We start from the raw sequence: 20,702 nt of genomic DNA on the forward strand, positions 1-20,702 counted from the left end.
CTGATTGAAATCCCTCTGCTATTTGTTTGGTTCATAGCTTTAAATTCTTTAGGGACTCCTCTTGGCACGCCTATGGAATCTGTATAAATCTGAAGGCTAAATGACTCTTCTGGAGTTAGTAGCTCCCTTGTTCCGTTAAACAGTTAAGGTTGACCTGGGATGGGTTGGCAATCTGCAGTAGTGAAAGAGATAGCCGACTGGACCAAAGCACAGGTCCTACTCAAATGCTCAGGACCATCCCAAGTTATGGTCTGCTACAACACCACAGACATCTGTTCTGGCAGCGCTTTCAAGCTGGAGTGGTTTTCCATCTCCTCAAAGGCATGGCAGCCTTTACATTCAGGCATGTTTCCCAAGAATTTCAATTCCTTCACTCCCTGTTTGGGGCAGGAGTATAATTGGTATAATTGGTTCCTATCAAGAGAGGTTGGATAATTGGGGGTCGGGGGAGGTATTTTCCTCAGTACTTTTGTGACTGGGAGCAGAAGGACAAGAACTTACAAGATGGATTCTCCCAGGCCATCTCATCCTGGAAGATCATGCATTCCATCTGTGTTTTCTAAGGTCCATGTGAATGGGAATAGAAAGCTTGAACTTCTGAACTTCTGGTCTTGCTGCAATGCAAGCATCATAGTCATTTTAATTAATGTACGAACATATTATTTGATCCATTCCAGGTATCCATTAATTTCCCCATAATCAGTTTCAACCCCTATAATCTGTCATAAATATTCAATTTCTACCACTCTTATTTTTAAATAATCCTTACAAATCTCCATTTTAGATGTGGGACTAGTTTGAATCACTAATTAATCATATAATGTATCCCTGGTTTTTATATTTCCTAGATATGACTCATATACATTTAGCCATATGTGCCAGTAATTAATGGATCCTGGTATGACTCTTTATTAAAAGAAAGGGTAACATTAAAAGTCTATGTGGTTTCTTGGGGTGTCTTCCCTTACCATTCTGATTTTCTCCTGGAGATCTTTAAGGAAAGTGACAGAAGGGAAGGGGGCGTAGGCCTCTCCATCTCCATGATATAGAGTGTCCCGGTATATGCCATCAAAATCAGTACATGGAGAAGACCGATGCAGGGAAAGCCCCAGACATGTACTTGTCCATCCCAGAAGGTTCTCTCTGATTTTAGGAGCTTCCAAGCAGTAAAACTAGATAAGCATGAAACTGACCAGTTAGTGGAGAGGCTGTTCACGTTACATTAGTCACCCAGTTTCCATTATCTTTCCCCATAAGAAATGACTGAAAAAAAAAACATTTTTCTTAATCTTAACTTTACAAGGCCTCTTTGAGGTTAGATGGCCATTTCCCTGGGCACTCTGGCCAGCAGCCTTCTATATTCTGGTATAGCGTATCCAACCTCTTTCAGCCTTCTGAACCTCATTTTTTATGGTTAACAGAACCAGAAAGTGCCCCAGGGTGATTCCTATTTGCTCTTTTTATAGTTTTTTTATCAATACTCTCTCTCCAAATTGGAAGGGATGGGCTGGAAATTTGGGTGAAGGGATTCTGTTGAGATTCTCAACATATACACTTAGCCATATGTACCAGTAATTAATGTAAAGCAAAATGGAGGAAGAAAGCACATAATTTTTGAGGAAATCATCTTTAGTCTCCATTGTGGACTGGTCAGAAGTAACCCAAATAGCATTCCACAGGGGCATAGTCCTAGGTCCTTTCATGTGGTTATGCAGATGCTAAGCAAAGCTTTTGACAAACACTTGGCCTAAGGCAATTATATCTCTAGAATCAATTTAGTAATTTGTTGTTTAAGGGTCCTATTCATTCTTTTATCTTAATCTGAGGAAGGAAGGCACCAAGAGGCATTAGTTCCAATTAATGTCTAATGCCTTCATGGGGTGTTTTGGAATAGTTGGGATAACATGTCTATAATTATATGAGTCTCTATTTTCTATTAACCCGAATCTTAATAATTGAATCAAGAATATTTTCCTTACATGATTATCTGTAGCACTGAGGAAATGGGACTTTCCACCCAATTAGTGAGATGTCCACAATAACCCATAAATATTTCAATCTACTCAACTTGGTCGTTTTAACATAGTACATCTGCCTACTTTGGAATGGCCTTAACTGAGGAATTCATCCCACCTGCAATGATTTGTTTGTTAACTCTGTGACAAACCACACAACCATTGGAGACTTGTTTCACTGTAGTGTATATAGATCCATATGTCCCCATACATCCTTGAAATACTTTTTTCACTTCGTCTGGGGGCCCCAGTGACTTTCTTTGTGTGATTGAGATGCCAGTTTCCTCCCTTTTGGTTTTGGCAGCATTTCTCTCCCATCAGGTAGAGCCCATTTCGCATCTGTTGCTTTGATAGCTCCTATGTCAGTTAACTGTTTTTCTTTCATCTCTGAAAATTTTGGAGTGGTGATAGTTTGGGGGAGGTGAGGGATGAGAGAAAGCATGCAAACTTATGATTTTATTGTGACTTCTCAAACTGGATGTGGTGGTGCATGCCTGTAGTCCCAGCACTTGGGAGGCAGAGGCAGGCGAATCTCTGTGAGTTTGTGGACAGCCTGGTGTACATAGTGAGTTTCAGGCCAGCTGGGGCTGCAAAAAAATAAAAATAAACAAACAAACAAACAACAAAAAAAAACCCCAAAACCCTCATACATTCATTGTGACTTCTCTTGCTATTTCATCAGCCAGTCTGTTTCCCTGGGCTTTAAAGTTGTGTCCCCTTTGCTGCCAAATAATATGGATAATTACAGTTTCTTCAGTTGTAACTTTTCTCATATCTGGGTAAATAGTTTCTTGAGTTCTTGTGTATCAAATTTTTTATTTTACCATTAATTAGCCCTCCTCCTGACCAGATGTTTCAAAAAGCACAAACTACTCCAAAGTCATACCTGGAGTCAGGATACGGTTCCTTCCTTTTTCTTTGAGTTATTAAGGACCTGATTTAAAGCATGTTAACTAACATGTTTGGTCAATCATCAAGAATCTATACTTGTACTTGAATTCCATCAATTTTATGTATCATTATGCATTTTCCTTTGAATTACCCTGTAAGACCTGTCTGGGTCCCTGAGGAAGAGGTCTCTCTCGTTGGGGCAGACCTTATCTGGGGAGTCAGTTAAATCTATACAATGTTGTTACGTGGGCACAGAGGCATTCCATCTCCTTAGGAATCCAGCAGGGTTTAAACTGTTATCAGTGGCCAGGATTAAACCATCTTTCCCTAGAAAAGCAGCGTCTTGTTTGAGGATCCTAAAGTTTGTTAACAATCTCCCAGCCTTCTGCTGTAAGTTTGTTCTTACTTGGTGAAGTCTGCTCACAATTAGACAACCATCAAAGGTTAACTTTCAGCTCTCAGTGAGGAGGGCAGTGGCAGCTACTGATTGACTACATTACACCTTCCCACTGGATCTAACACTTGCTACAAATAGGCTGCCAGCTGCTGAAATTTCCCCTGTGATCCTGAGTGAGCACTCCAAAAGCAGTAGCTTTGTTGACACTTAGAAAAAGATGAAAACGTTTTTCTAAATAGGGCAAGATCAGTACTGGGGCAGTTACTGATTCCTGCTTTAAGGCTTCTCCAGCTTTAATTTCTTTTGCCTCCCACAGGAAAGGATCAGGTTCTTCATCCAGAAGTTTGCCATATTGGTCTTTAATTTTGGTAGCATAGGAGTCAATCCAGACTCTACAATAGCCCACTAAGCCCACGAAATTTCGATTTTTCTTGAGGCTCGAGGGAGTGGTGTTTCAGTTATTCTGCTCATCCTTTCTGGTCTTAAATTTCAGTTCCTGTCACTAATCAGATGACCTAAGTATTTTATCTTCTTTTCTGAAAATTGTAACTTTTTAGAATCTCTGAGTCCTGTTTCCCTATGAAATTTAATAAGGCTATTGCTGAGTTAATGATTTCACCCTTTCAGTCCTCTGACAATAATAAATCATACACATATTGGTGGAAGTTAATTTTCAAGGAAACAGGCAACTTTTCTAATATTCCTTCTGATTAGGGGCTACTGTGAACCCCTGATGGAGGGTAGTACATCTGTATTGTTGCTTTCTTCAGTCTCTGGATCTTCCCTTTCAAAAGTGAACAATCTCTGTTTCCTTTTCATCCACTAAACCTTAAGCCCAGAAGGCATCCACTGTGAACCATTTTTGGTCATAGGACATTTTTATAAAAGGTGTTTAAGGTTTTAGAACCACATGATGCCTGGGCCAGTTGATAAGGTCTATTTGATTTTTCTTAGATAAAGTACTGGAATATTGTAGGGGGCCATGCAAGGCTTGGGGAGTCTATTCTCAAGAAGATCTTAGCTCACTGGAGTCAATCACTTCCTGAGGAATAGGTTTTTGCATCCTTTTGGCTGTTTCTTACAGGGCTTTGGGACTGATCTGAGTATCAGTAGCCACATAAAACAACAATGTTTAATAATTGACTGTTTCCTTTTCCCTTTTCTTTGGGGATTAGCTCCCAGTGCTAGAATATGAGACCCAGAGAACTATCTGGGGAACTTTATTCTTACTGGTCTAAGATCTTTTATATTTCCCTTCACCTCATTTTCCATCCCTGTCTTAAGTTTGTGATGTCCTGATCAGAGACTCTAATCAACCTTTTCCTATTGTTGAAACACATGGAAAGTCACAGGGGCCCTTCTTGGCTACTGGTGAGTGAGTATAAACCCCTGACTAGGTTGCTCCTGGACAGAATTCATTTCCTGAGGTGGCATCCTTCATATCAGCTACCACATGAGTTTTTCCTGTACTCTTCCCAAATTGTTTTCTTTGTCTCCAGCCAGATAGTTAGCTGCAGACTGGAACTGTGGATTGAGATTCTATACTTTTTTTACATTTAAATATGCATCTGAGTCACACTCATGCAACCATGAAATGTCCTAGTAGTCAAAGTGGTAGGAGAATCTTCATCTTTTTCCTATCATGTTATAACAGTGCTTGCTTAGGGATCTTATCATTGCATTTTTAATTTACTTTTGATTTTGGTTTTTCATTAGTTCCAAGATCAGAGAGTGTTTTCATACCCAGGTCTTCTACATAAAGCAGTGGGGTCCCCTCCCAGAACAGGTATCAACTACCAAGGACCTCAACCACAGAGTATCCTACATTGGGTTCTGAACTGTTAGGAGTACATCTGGAGTCTCAGGAAAATGATCAATTAATCCAAATGGTTTCAGCAAAGCAGAAAGTTTTATATATATATATAGTAAGGTGCTGTGATGATTTGAATGAGAATGTACCCTATAGACTCCAAGTATTTGACCACTTAATCCCCAGTTTGTGGTGCTATTTGGGGAGGGTCATTGAAGCTTTAGGAGGTTTGGCCATACTGGTGGAAGGGGGTAAGTTTTGAGAGTATACAGCCATGCTCTCTTCCAATCTGCTTCTCTCAGTTTCCTGTTCCTGCTTGAAGATGTGATCACTTGACTTTCTGCTCCAGCCACCTCTGCCACTGTGCCTCCCCTGCCATTATGGACTCTAACCCTCTGAAAACATCAGCCAAATAAACTGTTCCTTCTATAAGCTGCCTTGCTCATGGTATTTTATCACAGCAAAAGAAAAATAAGTAATATGCGCATAGCCATGCTAAAACAAGCAAGCAAGCACACCAAATAGGAGGACTTCTGGGTTTTAACACTAATTCAAGGAGTCCTGTGCCTCATTCTGAGTGATCAAAGCTGGGATTCACATTATTGTGGGATTGGCTAAATTGAATAAGTACAGTTGCTATGGAGTAAGAAACTTGAGCATGTATTTTTATTTTGGGAAAATGCTGGCTCAGGAAGAATTTTTGCCAAAAGGCATTTTGACATTGTTCTTTAAAAATGGAGTTTCTTTTCTCTTATTTAACCCTTTGATAAAAAAGACAGTCCTAAATTTTGTTTACTTTTCCCACAGTCTGTAGGAATTGGTGAGGAGGGAGGGAGCTTCCAGAGGAGACAGATTCTCAAAGAGGCAGTTTACAACTTTGCAGTGCTCACCTTTCATAAAATAATCCTCAAACTGCTTGTCACTGCTAATTTAAACATGAATCAGAAGAATAGCTTGGGGTTTGTGACTGTGAGGATAAATATGAACCAGCAATAGGGCCTTTAAAGTATCACAGAACCAAAGGGTATTTTATTTACTGATGACAGTAAATAAAAATAGCTGGTTCATTCTTTGCTGGAAGTTAACAAATCAAAAGGCAAACTCAAGGTAATGAGTTAGCTATCTCCTATCTGTAAAACACCCATATTTTGTTTTGAGCCATGCAGAACAGGCTTGGGCCTACTGAAATTGAAAGCCATCAATAATAGAATGTAGTGGATTATTTTGTCCTCAGTTGGCCAGCGAAGATAGTGCATTTGCATGTGTGTATACAAAACCAGGTCTAATTCAGTACATGCGAATTATCAACCAACAACGTTGGTTACTATTGCCCCAGATCTCCAATCCATAATGTGTATTTTGAGGAAAGAATCTGAATAGAATAAACATAGTTAATTTTCCTTTCTTCACATCCATTTCGGATGTGCTATAGGACATTTGGAGTAATAAGAGGAGGGTGGGTACTTAAGGGCTCCAGGTTTAGGTACAAAACCCTAAGCACAGAATATTATAAAAATAAAAAAGCAGAACCACAATGCTTATACAAATATACATTTATTTGGGGGAAAATGTCAGTCGTACCCATGAAATATGCAAAACAAAATAAGCATCAGAGAGGCTGGAGAGATGGCTTAGCTGTTAAAACCACTGGCTACTTTTGCAGAGGATCTGGTTTGGCTCCCAACACTGAAGTAGTAATTAACAACTGTCCATAACTGAAGGTCCAGCAGATCTGATGCCCTCTTCTGGCCACTGCAACTTTACACACATATGTACACTTACATAGATGCAGACAAAATACTCATTACATAAAAATAAATATATCAAATATTTTTTTAAAAGCAGAAATGGGTCCAAATGAGAACAAATTACAACTTTTCAATTTTTCTAATTCAAAAGAGAATTAGGGCTCCAGTTATTTCCTCTTATTATCCATTTATATTTCATTAGAAATATTGTTTTGGACTGGAAAAATTTATGTATGAATAGAAAAAAAAGCAAAATTTTTCTTGAGGGAATAAATGATAAAATAGTACTTTGAGTGATAAATTAATCTAATAAAACATATTAATAATCTATGCTTCCCAGTCATTAGATTGTTATTATTTTGATGGTGTTATTTATACAAAGTTATACACCATAGGATAAGGTACAACAGATATCTTTATAATTGCCACTTTGTTTAAATAGTTGAGTAAAAGATTAGCTATTTCCTAGTGTATGCCCCTACACATAATCCAGTATCTGTTTACCATGGCTTTAGTTTGAAATTTATCATTTTTTACATTTAAAAGTACATTTATTAGGTATTCATTCTGTACTTTAAAACTTTATATAAATGATATCAAACTGTCTTTAACTTTTCTAACCTGCTATTGTATGCAGGATTTTTTTGTGTGTACAAAAGTTTATCTCCTTTGAAAGTTATATATTATTCCATGTTTACATTTCACACATTTACCTTTGAAATTGTACTCACCTTTCCTCTCTATGTATTTTTTAAAAGATTTTATTTTCAGATGTGTGTGTGTGTGTGTGTGTGTGTGTGTGTGTGTGTGTTAAATACTGGTGTCCTTGGAGCCCAGAGGTATCAAATCTCCCAGGAGCTGGAGTTCCATGCTATTGTGATCTTCCTGATACAGGCAGTGAGAAATGAACTTAGGTCCTCTACAAGACCAGTACATGCTCTTAATCACAGACCCATCTCTCCATAACATAGACTTTTACTCTACACACACACACACACACACATACACAGAGAGAGAGAGAGAGAGAGAGAGAGAGAGAGAGAGAGACAGAGAGACAGAGAGAGATTAAATATTCTATAAGCAGGAGAAAATATTTTGCATGGCCTGTTATATAATTGAGGATCTCTGAGCTCCAATTCAAACTAATGATGCCACTGGTGAAGACTATAGTTTAGGAAGTTGACAGCTAAAGCATCTGGTTTGTTGAAGTTACAAAGAAGCATTGTTTTAAACCATTTTCTCAAAATTTCTAAATGAGTAATTGAGATGATTATTGTAATTTACTAAAATTTACACACTGTGATTTCATTATCAGCGTTGTATTGTCTAGGAGGTGAGTGAATTAATTACTTCATGGATGTTTCCTTGAATCATGATATGGGGCTTGGTTTTCAAAGGAGGAATCTGTTTTAGTGTGTCAAGTATACTGACTTATTTTTAAAACTTCTGTGTCCAATTAAAACCCTCTCAAAGGTAAGCCTTTTCTACTTTTCGTTCAGGGTTCTCATTGATGAATATGCCCCTCAGGTTTGTGCCTTGAATTTTTCATCCTTTTGAGTTGGCGTTTAGGGCCTGCTACCATGATGCAACATTTTGTAAATAGCACCACGGTGTCTTAGAAAATGGAAAGTGCCTCAGAGACAGATATTTACCCAGACAGAATAAAATGGGTAGTTGAACAGTTACCCAATTAATTTATTAAATGTCCTCAGTCAGTCTGGATAAATCAGAGAAATGTGAAATCCCCCACTTTGTCAGCATGAGATCGGCCTGACATATGACGGGTAATTACCACGACTTTCTTCATCTTTGTTCACCTAGATGTAGCCTAAATTTTCCCCTAGTGAGTTAGTGAGAAAACTACATCATCCTCAACATTTCAGGAAACTGTTAAGCATCTTCAGCTTTGCATTGCTGCTTTGTTATAATTTCTATTATACTTTACATTTTGCTTCTCAAATAAATTTATATTTACTCTCTTTTTAAAAATGGTTTTAAGTTGGTGTCTTGTTGTAAAGTCCAGGCTGACCTCAAGCTCATAATCCTCTGCCTCAGTTTCCTGAGTGCTGGAATTCCAGGCATGAGCCATCAAGCCAAGCTCATATTTGCTTGATTGTTCAACATTTGACTAATGTGTGCATTGACTTATGTTTATAAGGAGATAATGTTTAAAGCAGTGTTTATAATACATACACATTTATTAGCCTTTAATTTACTATAAATAAAAATAACCTTGTCATTTGTTTTTTAGATGGCAGTTGAATGGGAGCGATATTGACACAAGTGTGGACCATCGGTATAGATTGAATGGCGGAAATCTCATAGTTATTAACCCCAACAGAAATTGGGATACAGGAAGCTACCAGTGTTTTGCAACAAATTCACTTGGAACAATAGTGAGCAGAGAAGCCAAACTACAATTTGCCTGTAAGTTTCTATTTGTGCATCTATCAAGACCAATATGAAAAATACTTGACTAAATTTGTATGGTCCTTTGGATTTCACAAATAATGATTTTCAAAATGATTTTATTTTACGTGTATGTGTATGTCCCTAAGTATATTTAGATATGCCCTGTGTATGTAGATGACTCAAAGATAGAAGAGGGCATAGTAGCCCCAGGAGCTAGAGTTACTGTTGTTGACCACCTGATGTGGGCGATAGTAATCAAACCTAGATTCTCTACAAGAACAGTGAGTGTTCTTCACCACTGAGCCAACCCCTAATACATGATTTTTTTAAAACTCAAAAATTAGGTTGAATTAATTGAGCATTATTCTTTGACCATAATTTAAGGAAATTTAGTTATGAAATCTGTATGTATATGAATGTGTGCATTGTATATTACTATTTTGTAAGAGTTATAATCAGGGAATGAAAGAATATGCAGTTCAAGATGTACTTACTGAACAACACTACCTCTATGCTTTATACTGTGCTCTAATTGCAAAGAAAAGAAAGTCACTGTCCCATATGGTCCTTGTTCTTGAATTTTAAATTAGAATCACATCTTACAATTTTGTAAAGAGCAAAAGGAAAAAGCGGTGTGTAAAAGAAGAGAACAGCACACATGATGCACATAGGTGACCTCCTTGTGGTTTCTCACACCTGACTTTCCCAGTGACTTTCAGCACAACCCTCACTAAGGCCAGGGTACTAGGAACAATTGTGTGTTGTATTAATGGAATCTGGGTCAACACACTTGCCAAACACAATTTTTCTCTAGAGAGTTCAAAATTGGAACCAGAGACCCAATTTCATTTTCATCTTCATCTGCTTTTCTACTTCTTGTTTCTCCTCCTTTGTTTTGGTTCTGCATTCCATATATGATGTGCAACAAACTTAGTTTTTAAGATTCCCTTTAGTGCTTTTTAAAAAAAAAATTATTTTTGATTATTTTTAATTATGTGTGTGTGTGTTTGTGCATGTATGCGTGGATCCCTCAAAGGAGGCCAGAGACATCAGGTTCCCCTAGTGTTGGGGGTTACAGGCATTTGTGAGCCACATGTCATGAGTGCCAGGAACTGAATTCAGGTACTCCACAGGAGCAGTTTGTGCTCATAGCTGTTGAGCCATTCTCCAGCTCCTTCTGTAAGTTCTTTATACCACAGTAATTCTGAAAGTTGAATGTGTATGTTCTTATAATTCAGTAGTATTTATTTTCTCTGGGCTCCCTACAGGGCATTATTAAATTGTTGGTTTGCCATTTAATGTATGGTTTATCCTTTTGCATTCTCTCTTATAGTGGCAGTGGTTGGCTTTGCTCCTGTAATTTATATTCCATGTAATCTGTCTCCCATACTTACAAGCTCCTTGCTTCCCTCCACCTATATGCACATGTACTTCTTAAGCCTGTGTCTTTCCGGGGTATTTTATATTATATAATTTATTAACCTTTTATTTTCTAAAATATCTTTATGTATTTTGGTAATATCCCAAACTTAAGTTTATCATTTCAGTCCTTCCATTTTAACAGTTTAGTTCCTCTTACTTTTAGTGTATCATTGGTAGTCTTGGTTTATTTCAATGATTATTTTGTTTTCACATACATATGATTTATTCATGTATATTGTATTATGTATATGCAAATATATGCTTATATAAAGTAAACATAAATACAAAATCTTTATAAATAATTGTGTATGTGCACGTAGTTTTTACCTGGACTTTTCCAAGATCTCTTATGTATCTTTGTTTCATTTAATTGCATATATATTTCCACTTAAAGAAATTATTTGTATTTTATATGTATGAGTGTTTTGCCTGCATGTTTGTAAGTACAATCATTGTGTACCTCATCCATGGGGGCCAGAAGAAAGTATCAGCTCCCCTGGAATTGGAGTTATGGATGGTTGTTAGCTGCCATATGGGTTCTGGGACCCAAACGTGGGTCCTCTGCAAGAACAGCAAGTGCTCTTAATTGCTGGGCCGTCTTTCCTCAGGCTCTTCTTCCCACTTTGGAATTTACTTTTTTTTTTTCAGTTTCCCAGTTTTCAACCATTTACACTTAAGAAACTCAAATACCTTTCATTCTTTTTTTATTTTAAAGAACGCTACCATATTACCCTAAATATAAAGACAGAGTTTGGTTGGTGATAAGTGTTGAACTCCAAACATGCTTGCTGTTGAAGAAAAGTAGATAACCAGACTAATTTCAGTTTCTTGGGAGCTCACAATTTCCCATTGTGTTTTCAAGTTACTTGCTTGTACCTGGTAGTATTAATTTTTCTTCACCCTTTTAGTTAAAACCTCTTTCTTACATGCATATAACTGAATTTATGTATTTTAATTTACATTTCTTAGAAACTGAAAAGTTTTCTTTGATGAGTTTCCTTCAACTACTTTCAGTTTCCTGTGTATATTTTAAAAGGCACTGGTTATCTACACATTGAATTTTTGCTCTTATTTCTAAGATTCTTTCATCTCAGTCTTCCACAGAATCTCTGTTCCAGACTCAGAAAAGCCGCTGCTTTTCTATCCTCTTTTGAAGATAAAGACCATTTTCCATAATGTTCTTCTACTGCTTCAATTTGGCATTTGTGTTTTTATGTTTTAGGATGCTCAATAGATTCCAAAACAGACTGTATTGATAGCCATGTTTATCAATAGATGATGCCAGTGGACTCTTCTGACAGGGTCTTTGCACACATGGGATTGCAGTTCTTCTCTGACAGTCAAGCCTCTGTTGCAAATCTCATTCCGTTTTCAGGTGTTTTTCACCAAATACACCACTGCTTTTTTGTACTGGCTTTTTAACTTATCATCTTCCTATTATACACAAGGCAGAATAATTAACCTCCAGGTATGTCTGTGACCAGCCAATCCTAAGGCAGATTGTGTGTATGGAAAACAGCTCTTGACTAACGTTCCTACCTATGCCTCATTCCTCACAAATACTTTATAGCAAGTGAGATGAAGGTGTGAGGAATTAGATCTACCATACTTCCTAGTTTATAAACTGCTATGTTCCTGTTTCATGGATGCTGCGGGAAGACACAAGAGTTCTGGTTAGTGGGTAAGGATTTTATTACTCTCAGAACAAGAAACTGTGAATTTCAGCATGCTTGATTCAGTTCCACTTGGCTGCCAATCCCACAAGGTGGATGGTATGCTATGGTGGATATGACACCCATAGTGGAACAGGATTGAGCTTGGAGAATCCACCCCTTTTAGAGCTAGCAGTAAACACATCTACTCTTCATCCTTGCAAGATGTATGTGTGGCTGTCAACTTAATTGGATCAAGAAATGCCTTGCAAATGAGTAAAGCTCTGGATGTGATCTGTCCAGTGGTGCATTTCCTAAGTAGATAAACTAAGGGAGGGAGACTCACCACGAATGTGGGTTGTACAGTTCCATAGGCTGAACACAAGATTGAGTAAAATCGGGAAAGGCAGGAAGCCAGGAAGCACAGGCAGAAGCTCTCTGCTTCCTGGTCACCTCCTCCAATCTCCTGATTTTGACAGACCAAAGCAGTGAGACAAGTAAGTCCTTCCTCTTGTGTGGTTGCTGTGGTGTACTCAACAAGGTAACACACAGGTCTGACTAACACTAACCTCAACCCTCTAGGTAGCTGCCTGGAAGCACAGAGCTGAGACACGGGCATCATAAAGAGTCCTTGATCCTTCCATTCTTGGCCCCTAGTGAACATATGAGAAAGCAGTTATGATCAAAATGTGCAGTGGACTCCTTCTCCCCTCAACAGCTCTCCCTTTCCTTCCCCTCTCCTCCCTATCTCCTCATCTTTTGGTGCTATCTTTGCTTTTGTGAGTGTCGGTGCACCATACCAAGGCAGATGCTCTTTCTTTCAAAAGTCAAACCCAGAATGTTCTTTTGGTCCCTGGCACTTCCCTTTGGCATTCTCATCTGTCTTAAAAGTTTTAACCATCCCTGTGCTTGACATCCAAATACTTAACAGTCTTGCTGTGTAGTGAGATACATTTGCTTTGTGCTATTTTATATTTTTTGTGCTTTCCTAAGTGATTCTTCTGGAAGTTTCAACAACATCAGGTGTTTATAAGTCTCATACCACAGTACACTTGAAAAGTACATTTTTTTTATTAATGTGATTGGGATATAGATTCTAGTAAAGAGTTCAACGAAGGTGATTGTTATTAATAATAGACTGTAAATGAAGTAGAAGTTATTTAATAATTAATATTGTCAAAGTTTAACTTGGAAACTCGGAAAGACTATAATGTTAATATATTAACTGAAGAAGGCAAAGGGTTGCAAACCTTGTGGAGACCAGTTGCAGTATCACCAGTTCAGAGGAATCTTTAGCAGTCTTTACTGAAAGTAAAGGTATGGTGATGCATTGTCATTGAAGAACATACTCCATCCCATGCAGACTGTGTTCTATGTTCGTATGGGTCATTTCCATCATGGAAACTTCATTTCCATGAGCCAGGCAGAAAGTTTTCAATAAAACAAATGGAGAAATGAAAATATAACCACCACCCCATTTTAATGAGTGAAATGTAAATATATTTTATTTTAATGTTAAGGTGTTTGAAAATAATGTGGGTAATAAATGAAAGCGAAGAAGGTATTCATTGTTCGGGAAGACTGCTTTCTACAGACAGTCTTGGCTCCTTTTAATAGATTGTTTGTAGAAGTCTCACAAGGACCATAGGCAGAAGAAATATGTGAAGGAACGTTAGAATTTTACACATGTTCTGAGTTACTAGGTATTGCACTATGTGCATATAATTTGGGGTGGCTGAGGAATGGAGCTGGGAGTACTTTTAAACTTCTTACTTTTGTCCACTGATGGCTTAGAGAGTTGCTTTCAAAAGCTCAAATTTTCTTACTTTAATAGTTTGCTTTCCTTCAAAATAATTCTTTTAACATTTTTATTTATTTTTTATTTTATGTGTGTAACTGTATCATATGCATGTATGTAAATATACCCATGTCGGGAAATGCCTGCAGAGGTCAGAACAAGACACCAGATTCCCCTGGAACTGGAGTTACGGATGGTTGCTAACTGCCATGTTGGAGCTGGAAATTGAACCTGAGTCCTCTGCAAGAGCTGCCAGTGCTCGTAACAGCTGAGCCATCTCTCCAGCCCCTTCAAAGTAGTTCTTAATTATAGTGTTTTTATTTTAACCATTTTGATGAGGAATATATTTTTAAATCACAAATTATACCAGATGTACAGATGATTTGAACTAAACACAAGCAAGAAATGTCTGGATACCTGCCACTTACTGATTTAGAATTTAAAATATTTGAAACACCATTCAACTTCCTGTCAATGAATCTTGGTGATACTTTTTTCTCCCTTGCTGCTTATCAGAGATATTTGCTCCTCTAAATGAAATGTGTTTTATTTCTAAGTAGCTTTTGATATTTTGAATACATGTGCATGTACTTCTAAAAGCCATATACCAATGTTTTCCTAGTTTAATTTCACAGATTTTACATAATATCATATAGCAATCTGCACACATGTCCTTTTCATGTGACACTATGCACACATGTACATTTAAAATATTTTATTATTTTTATTTTATATGTATGTGTGTATTGCTTACATGTAGGAAAGTGCACCCGTGTTGTGCAATGCCCACGGAGGACAGAAGAGGCTCTCAGATGCCCTTGAACTGGAGTTCCAAACAATTGTTAGCTGCCATGTGGGTGCTGGGATTCAAACCCAGGTCTTCTGTAAGAACAGCCAGTGTTCTTATCCTCTGAGCCATCTTCCCAGCCCCGCACACATGTACTTTTATGTGGATCTGTACACCCATATACTTTTTATGTAGTGCTATGCATACATGTATATTTTATGTAGCACTGTTCATACATATATTTTTGCGTGGCACTATGCATATATACACATTTATATAACATGTACTTTTTATGTGGTACTATGCACACATGTTCTTTTCATGTGTCACTATGCAAACATGTACCTTTTATGTGGCATTATAAATATACGTACTTTTTATTCGTTTAATGCTGAGCTTGGAAATGCCTGTGGACCTGCACCTCCACCAGTACATGTTATTAAGTTGCTTAAATGTGTGTAAATCTGATGAATGGAAAACTGGGCTTCATTGTGGTTTTGAGTTCCATTTCTATGAATATAAACAAGTCACCATTCTTTTTATGTATTTATTGACTATTTGTGTTTCTTTTAATTTTATAATTTTCTGCTAGATGGTATTCATTTGGGGAATATTTGATTTATTTTTTGGCAGTTTCGTTATGCACGCAGCACAACTCGATCATCTCCAGATCCTGCTATGCCTCTTGTCTATCACCTCACACCTCCACCTGCCCCTGAGTCTCCTCACAAGTTCTTCCCACCTTCATGTCCTCTTTTGCTTTTTATGACCTACTGAGTATAGTTAATGTTTTCTGCATGTAGATGGGTGTAGGGCGAGTCCACCAGAGCATGGGCAACCTACCAGCATCAGCGCCCCCAAAGAAATTCAGTCTCCCTTGCCCAGGCAACCATCAAGACCAATTATCTCCTCACTAGGTGTGGGCCCTCATGAACTTCTCTGTTCATGGCAGTCTTTTAAAAATGAGGTTCTTTTTATGTTCTAGATCAATCTTTTGACATTTATTTTGCTACAAATATCTTTTACTTGTTGGTGGCTATTTTTTTTTCTTTCACACTGTCAAATAAACAGATGGTCTTAGTTTTTATTTTATAGTACATTTTTCTGTATAGCTAGGTTCTCTCCTGAATTCTGTAATTTTTTCCCCTTTCTTACTGTGAAATGAAAAAGTTCTTCCTAAAGCACTAATAGAAGCTTTAGAATTCTGTTTTCCACATTTAAGTCTTTAATTATTTAGCTCTAGTTTTGCACGTCCTGTGAGAGAGTGATGTGAATTTTTTTATTCCACTATGGCAAAGTTAAATATGCAAGATGACTACACTAAGGATTCTCTTCTTTGGTGATTGGAATATGTTGTGTGATTATTGCCTTGGGCCTTTCCTTAGTCTTCTCTGTTTTGAGACAGGTATTACCTGGGAATAGTGAGTGCTTTGGGTTCCCTGTCTAGCCTTGCCCCTAATACATATCTTAATGCATTTTCTGTGGCTTAAATGTCATGCTGGTTAGATATTTCTAATAGAGATTCCTGAATTGGTGTGGAATTTGAAAACTGTAAATATCATTAATATTTCACCCTTCGATATGATGCTTGTCCTAGATTTTATACTTTAAAAAATTTATTATCTTTATTTTATTTTATGAGTGTTTTGCTTGATGTATTTAAGTGCATCTGTGTCATACAATGGCCATGGAGTTCTGAAGAGGGCATTGGATCCCCTAGAAAAGGAGTTAGGGATAGTGTTTAGCTGCCATATGGGTGCTGGGAACCAAACCCAGGTCCTCTCGTTTCTCTCCAGCCCCTATAGATGACTTTTATCAGATGTTTTTTAGTCAGTGTACTTTCACTCTGAATACACTGTGAATATTCTGTTATTTGAAATTCGTTTAGCACTTTAAAACAATTTTGTTTTTATTTTATGTGTATGAGTGTATTGCCTGCATGTATGTAAGTACACCCATGTCATGCAGTGCCTGTGGAGTCAGAAGGTGGTGTAGGATTCCCCTGGAACTGGAATTACGGATGGTTGTTAGCCACCATGTGGGTGCTAGGAACAGAACCTGGGTTCTTTGCAAGAGCAGTCAGTGATCTTAACCAATGGGCCATCTCTCTAGCCCATTTAGAACTTTTTAAAAGAGATTTTTATTCATTTTTAAAATTTTTTTTTATTTATTTTTATTATTTTTTTAATGTGTACAAGTGTATTGCCTACATGTATGTGAGTGCACCCGTGTCCTGCAATGCCGCAGAGGTCAGAAGAAGGCTTCGGATTCCCCTGGAACTGGAGTTAAGGACTGTTCGTAGCCACCATGTGGGTGCTGGGAATTGAACCCTGGTCCTATGCAAAAGCAGTCATTGCTCTTAACCACTGAACCAACTCTCCAGCCCTATTCATTTATTTTTATTTTATGTGTATGATAATTTCTCCCGTATCTTTTTTCAAAATAATCATTTAATAGATGCAATAAAAATTTAAAGTTTTTTTTGCAATATGCCTTGATGATAATAAAGTTAGGGTTTCAAGTTGGCTCATTGGGCAAAGGATCTTTGTACCATGCCTGACAACTTGTGTTCAAGAACTGTACCAACACACTGGCCACAAAGAAATGATTTTTGCAAGTTATTCACTGATCAAATATAAAATAAATGTGTAGAGGAAATTTGAAAGCCAGTTTTTTATTGTATTCATTCAACGTGGTGTATTTTGGGTGAGGGAGCGGTGAGGGAGAAATGAAGAATCTACCTGACCTTTGCTTGCTACATCTGAGCAGTGGCAAGTGGAGTGGCAGCAGGCCACTAGCAAAGGCATACACATTAGAACATACGGAACGTAAATACAATGAAAGTATGTTGAAGGATTTTATAAGTGTTATTAACTCTCTGTATGTTGTCTGTTTGAGACTGTGCTCGAGAGCACAGGTGCCCAAGAAATCCACAGGCATTGGATCTCCAGAAGCCTGTGTTACAGGGCCTGTGAGTTACTTGATATGGGTCCTGATCTCTGAACGTGGGTCCTCTGCAAGAACAGAAAGGTCTCTTATCCACTGGTTCAAAACTCTAGCACAGTAAATTATTTTTCAATTTCATTTTTATGTTTATGATTGTTTTCCCTATATGTATGGAAGTGCACCCATGCATGCAATATACAGGGAGGCCTGAAGAAACATCAGATAACCTTTACATAGCGTTATGGACAGTTAGACACCATGTGAGTGCTAGGAACTGGACCTATGTTTTCTGCTGGAGCAGCAAGTGTTCTTTTTTTTTAATTTTTACAAAAACTTTATTGAGGATTTCATACATGTATATAAGGTGTTTTGATCAAATCTTTGCCCACTTCCTCCCCTCCAACATTCCTCTCCTCTGAAGAGGTAACCCTAAAATCTTTTAAAGTTTAAATATAAGCTCCCAAATACTTTTGACATTTTTGCCTTTGGAACAGACTATGTTGCTAACAGGCCCAAGGACATATTGACTTTTAGCCAAGAAACTAGCTACATTTCTTTGGGGTCTTTTTACCCTAACTGCTTAGCCAATTCCTACCTCCTATTCTTATCACGCCATCCTCTGAAGGGGTTATCCAAATTGCCAGTAGGGAATAGGGACACCAACAATTCTGGCTTCTTCCATGCTGAACAGGGACACAGGGTGAGGCAATTGGAGTACCCCTTCAGTGGGTCTATCTAAAAGTCTCCTGCATCTTTATAAGTGCACCCATGGTGTACAATACTTGTGCAGATAAGAAGAGGATGTAGGATCCCCCTTGAACTAGAGTTATAGAAGGTTGTGAGCTGCCATGTGGGTGCTGAGAACTGAACCTGGGACCTCTGCAAGAGCAGTCAGTGCTCTTTCCAGTCCCTGGTTCATACTTTTATTGAAATGTTGGTGCTAGTTGCTTCCTTTTTATCTGTTAATATAGTTGACATCTTCTAGTATTTTGTGGCCCATTAGACCTGGGGTTAATTTAAATTTAGCTTTTGCATAATGCTCCTATTAATTGAATATTATCATTTTGTGCCAAAATATTTTGTCAGCACTTTTGCATATACTCATCTAGGAATTTTTTTTATCTTCTCATATTTTCCTTTCCTAGTTTTAGTATCATATTTATATTTGCTTCTAAAATGATTTAAAGAGCATTTTTTATTTTGATGTTCCCAGAAACACTGAGAAATAGTGGAATTACCTGTTTATTTCTTAAATAAGTTGTAGAATTTAAAACTAATACTATGTGGGCCTGAATTTTCTTTGAAAAAATATTGTATTATAAGTTAAATATATTGAACAATTATACAACTATTCATAACACCTAATTCTTTGTGACACATTTTTTCTAAGATTCCTTTTCATTTTATATTTTGTAATTTTTGATAAAAATTGTTTCAAAGAACGATTTCTTTGATTATTCTTAGTTCATTATCTAAATGTACAGCTCTTATTTTTTGGTGCTCTGTGTTTGTGTGTGTGTGTGTGTGTGTGTGTGTGTGTGTGTGTGTGTGTATGCCCAAGCACAAGCACATGAGTACATTAGTGACTAGGAGTCCCATGTATGCACATATAAAGGTCAGAGGTGGACGCTGTCAGGTATCTTACATTACTTTTGCTCATCTTATTGTTTCTAGACAAGATCTCTCACTGTCCTGAAGCTCACTGTATTAGCTAAGCTACCTAGCCAATGAGCCCCTGGGATCCTCCTGTTTCTGGCTCCTAATGCTGGGGTCGCAGCACATGCAGCCATGCCTAACTTTTTACATTAATTCTGGAATTGGAACTCCAGTCACCAAGCGTGACCACCTAGGGCTCTTACCCACTAAGCCATCTCCCTAGGCCTTACTTTGTCATTCTTAAAAAGGAATTTGTTAAAGTGTGGTTAGGTTTGAGTCTTTAGAGTCCATTGCTCTTAAGTTTTATTATTGTTTTAACGTTCTTGGATAACTTTCTTGTTCTTTTTTTATTCATTTTTATTGTGTAATAGTAAACCTGTTGTTTTCTAATCTATTTTCTCTATTCATGTATATATATGTTTGTGTGTGTGTGTATGTATACATATATGTTCAAGCCACATATAATGAATTGGGTGTATAATAAATGTATTATAAATTAAACTCTGTAAATGATGTGTTTTATTTCTTTCTGATCTGTGAGATTTCAGATTCATATTTTTAAATTTCCAAACACATGGAGGTTTTCTTGTTCTTGCTACTGATTTCTAACCTAGCAGCTGATTGACCAGTGAATAGACTCTAATCTATTAAATCTTTAAAGGTTTGGATTTTTTCTCATTTATCTTCATAAATTAATTTTATATGTGTGAATTTAAGTGTACTCTTCAAATGTGTGATTCAATGTTCTCCACAGGAACTAGTCAATTAAATCTGTTAATTGTGTTGATCACATTACCTACATCATTTATGGTACATCAGCTGTGAATCTGTCACTATCTCAATGATGATAGGTGGAATTCTTTTAGCTTATCCTGATGTTTCTGCTCATTTTTGCTTTATATATTTCATGGACTATTGCTATATATTAATTTAGAATTCATGTATATTTGTGATGACCTATTTAACAAAATATTTTGCCTTATAATTTAGATAATAATATATCAGTATTAATATGTTAATATTTTTATTTTAATCTTTTTTTCTTTCATTTGGATTGATTGAAATTTTCTTTACCTGTCTAAAGTGTTGGTGATTATTCACTTGGTTTTTTTTTTATAGTCATGACCATAAAATTTTAATATTCATGATTAATATTGTTAAATACTAA

At 37.1% G+C, this 20,702-nt stretch overlaps 1 protein-coding gene across 8 annotated transcripts in view; it reads left to right on the plus strand.

Annotated features, from left to right (window-relative positions):
* Cntn3 (contactin 3) overlaps window positions 1–20,702 on the plus strand; it is a 471,390-nt gene that overhangs the window by 168,938 nt on the left and 281,750 nt on the right. For all 8 annotated transcript variants that reach the window (XM_029562809.1, XM_029562808.1, XM_029562814.1 and 5 more), the window contains exon 4: window positions 9,113–9,288. In XM_029562809.1, coding sequence (XP_029418669.1) covers window positions 9,113–9,288 — 176 coding nt within the window. The remainder of the gene's footprint in view (window positions 1–9,112; window positions 9,289–20,702) is intronic.

Source organism: Nannospalax galili, unplaced genomic scaffold (genome assembly GCF_000622305.1).
Source record: "Nannospalax galili isolate Female #2095 unplaced genomic scaffold, S.galili_v1.0 scaffold114, whole genome shotgun sequence".
In the NCBI taxonomy this organism is placed as follows: Eukaryota; Metazoa; Chordata; class Mammalia; order Rodentia; family Spalacidae; genus Nannospalax; species Nannospalax galili.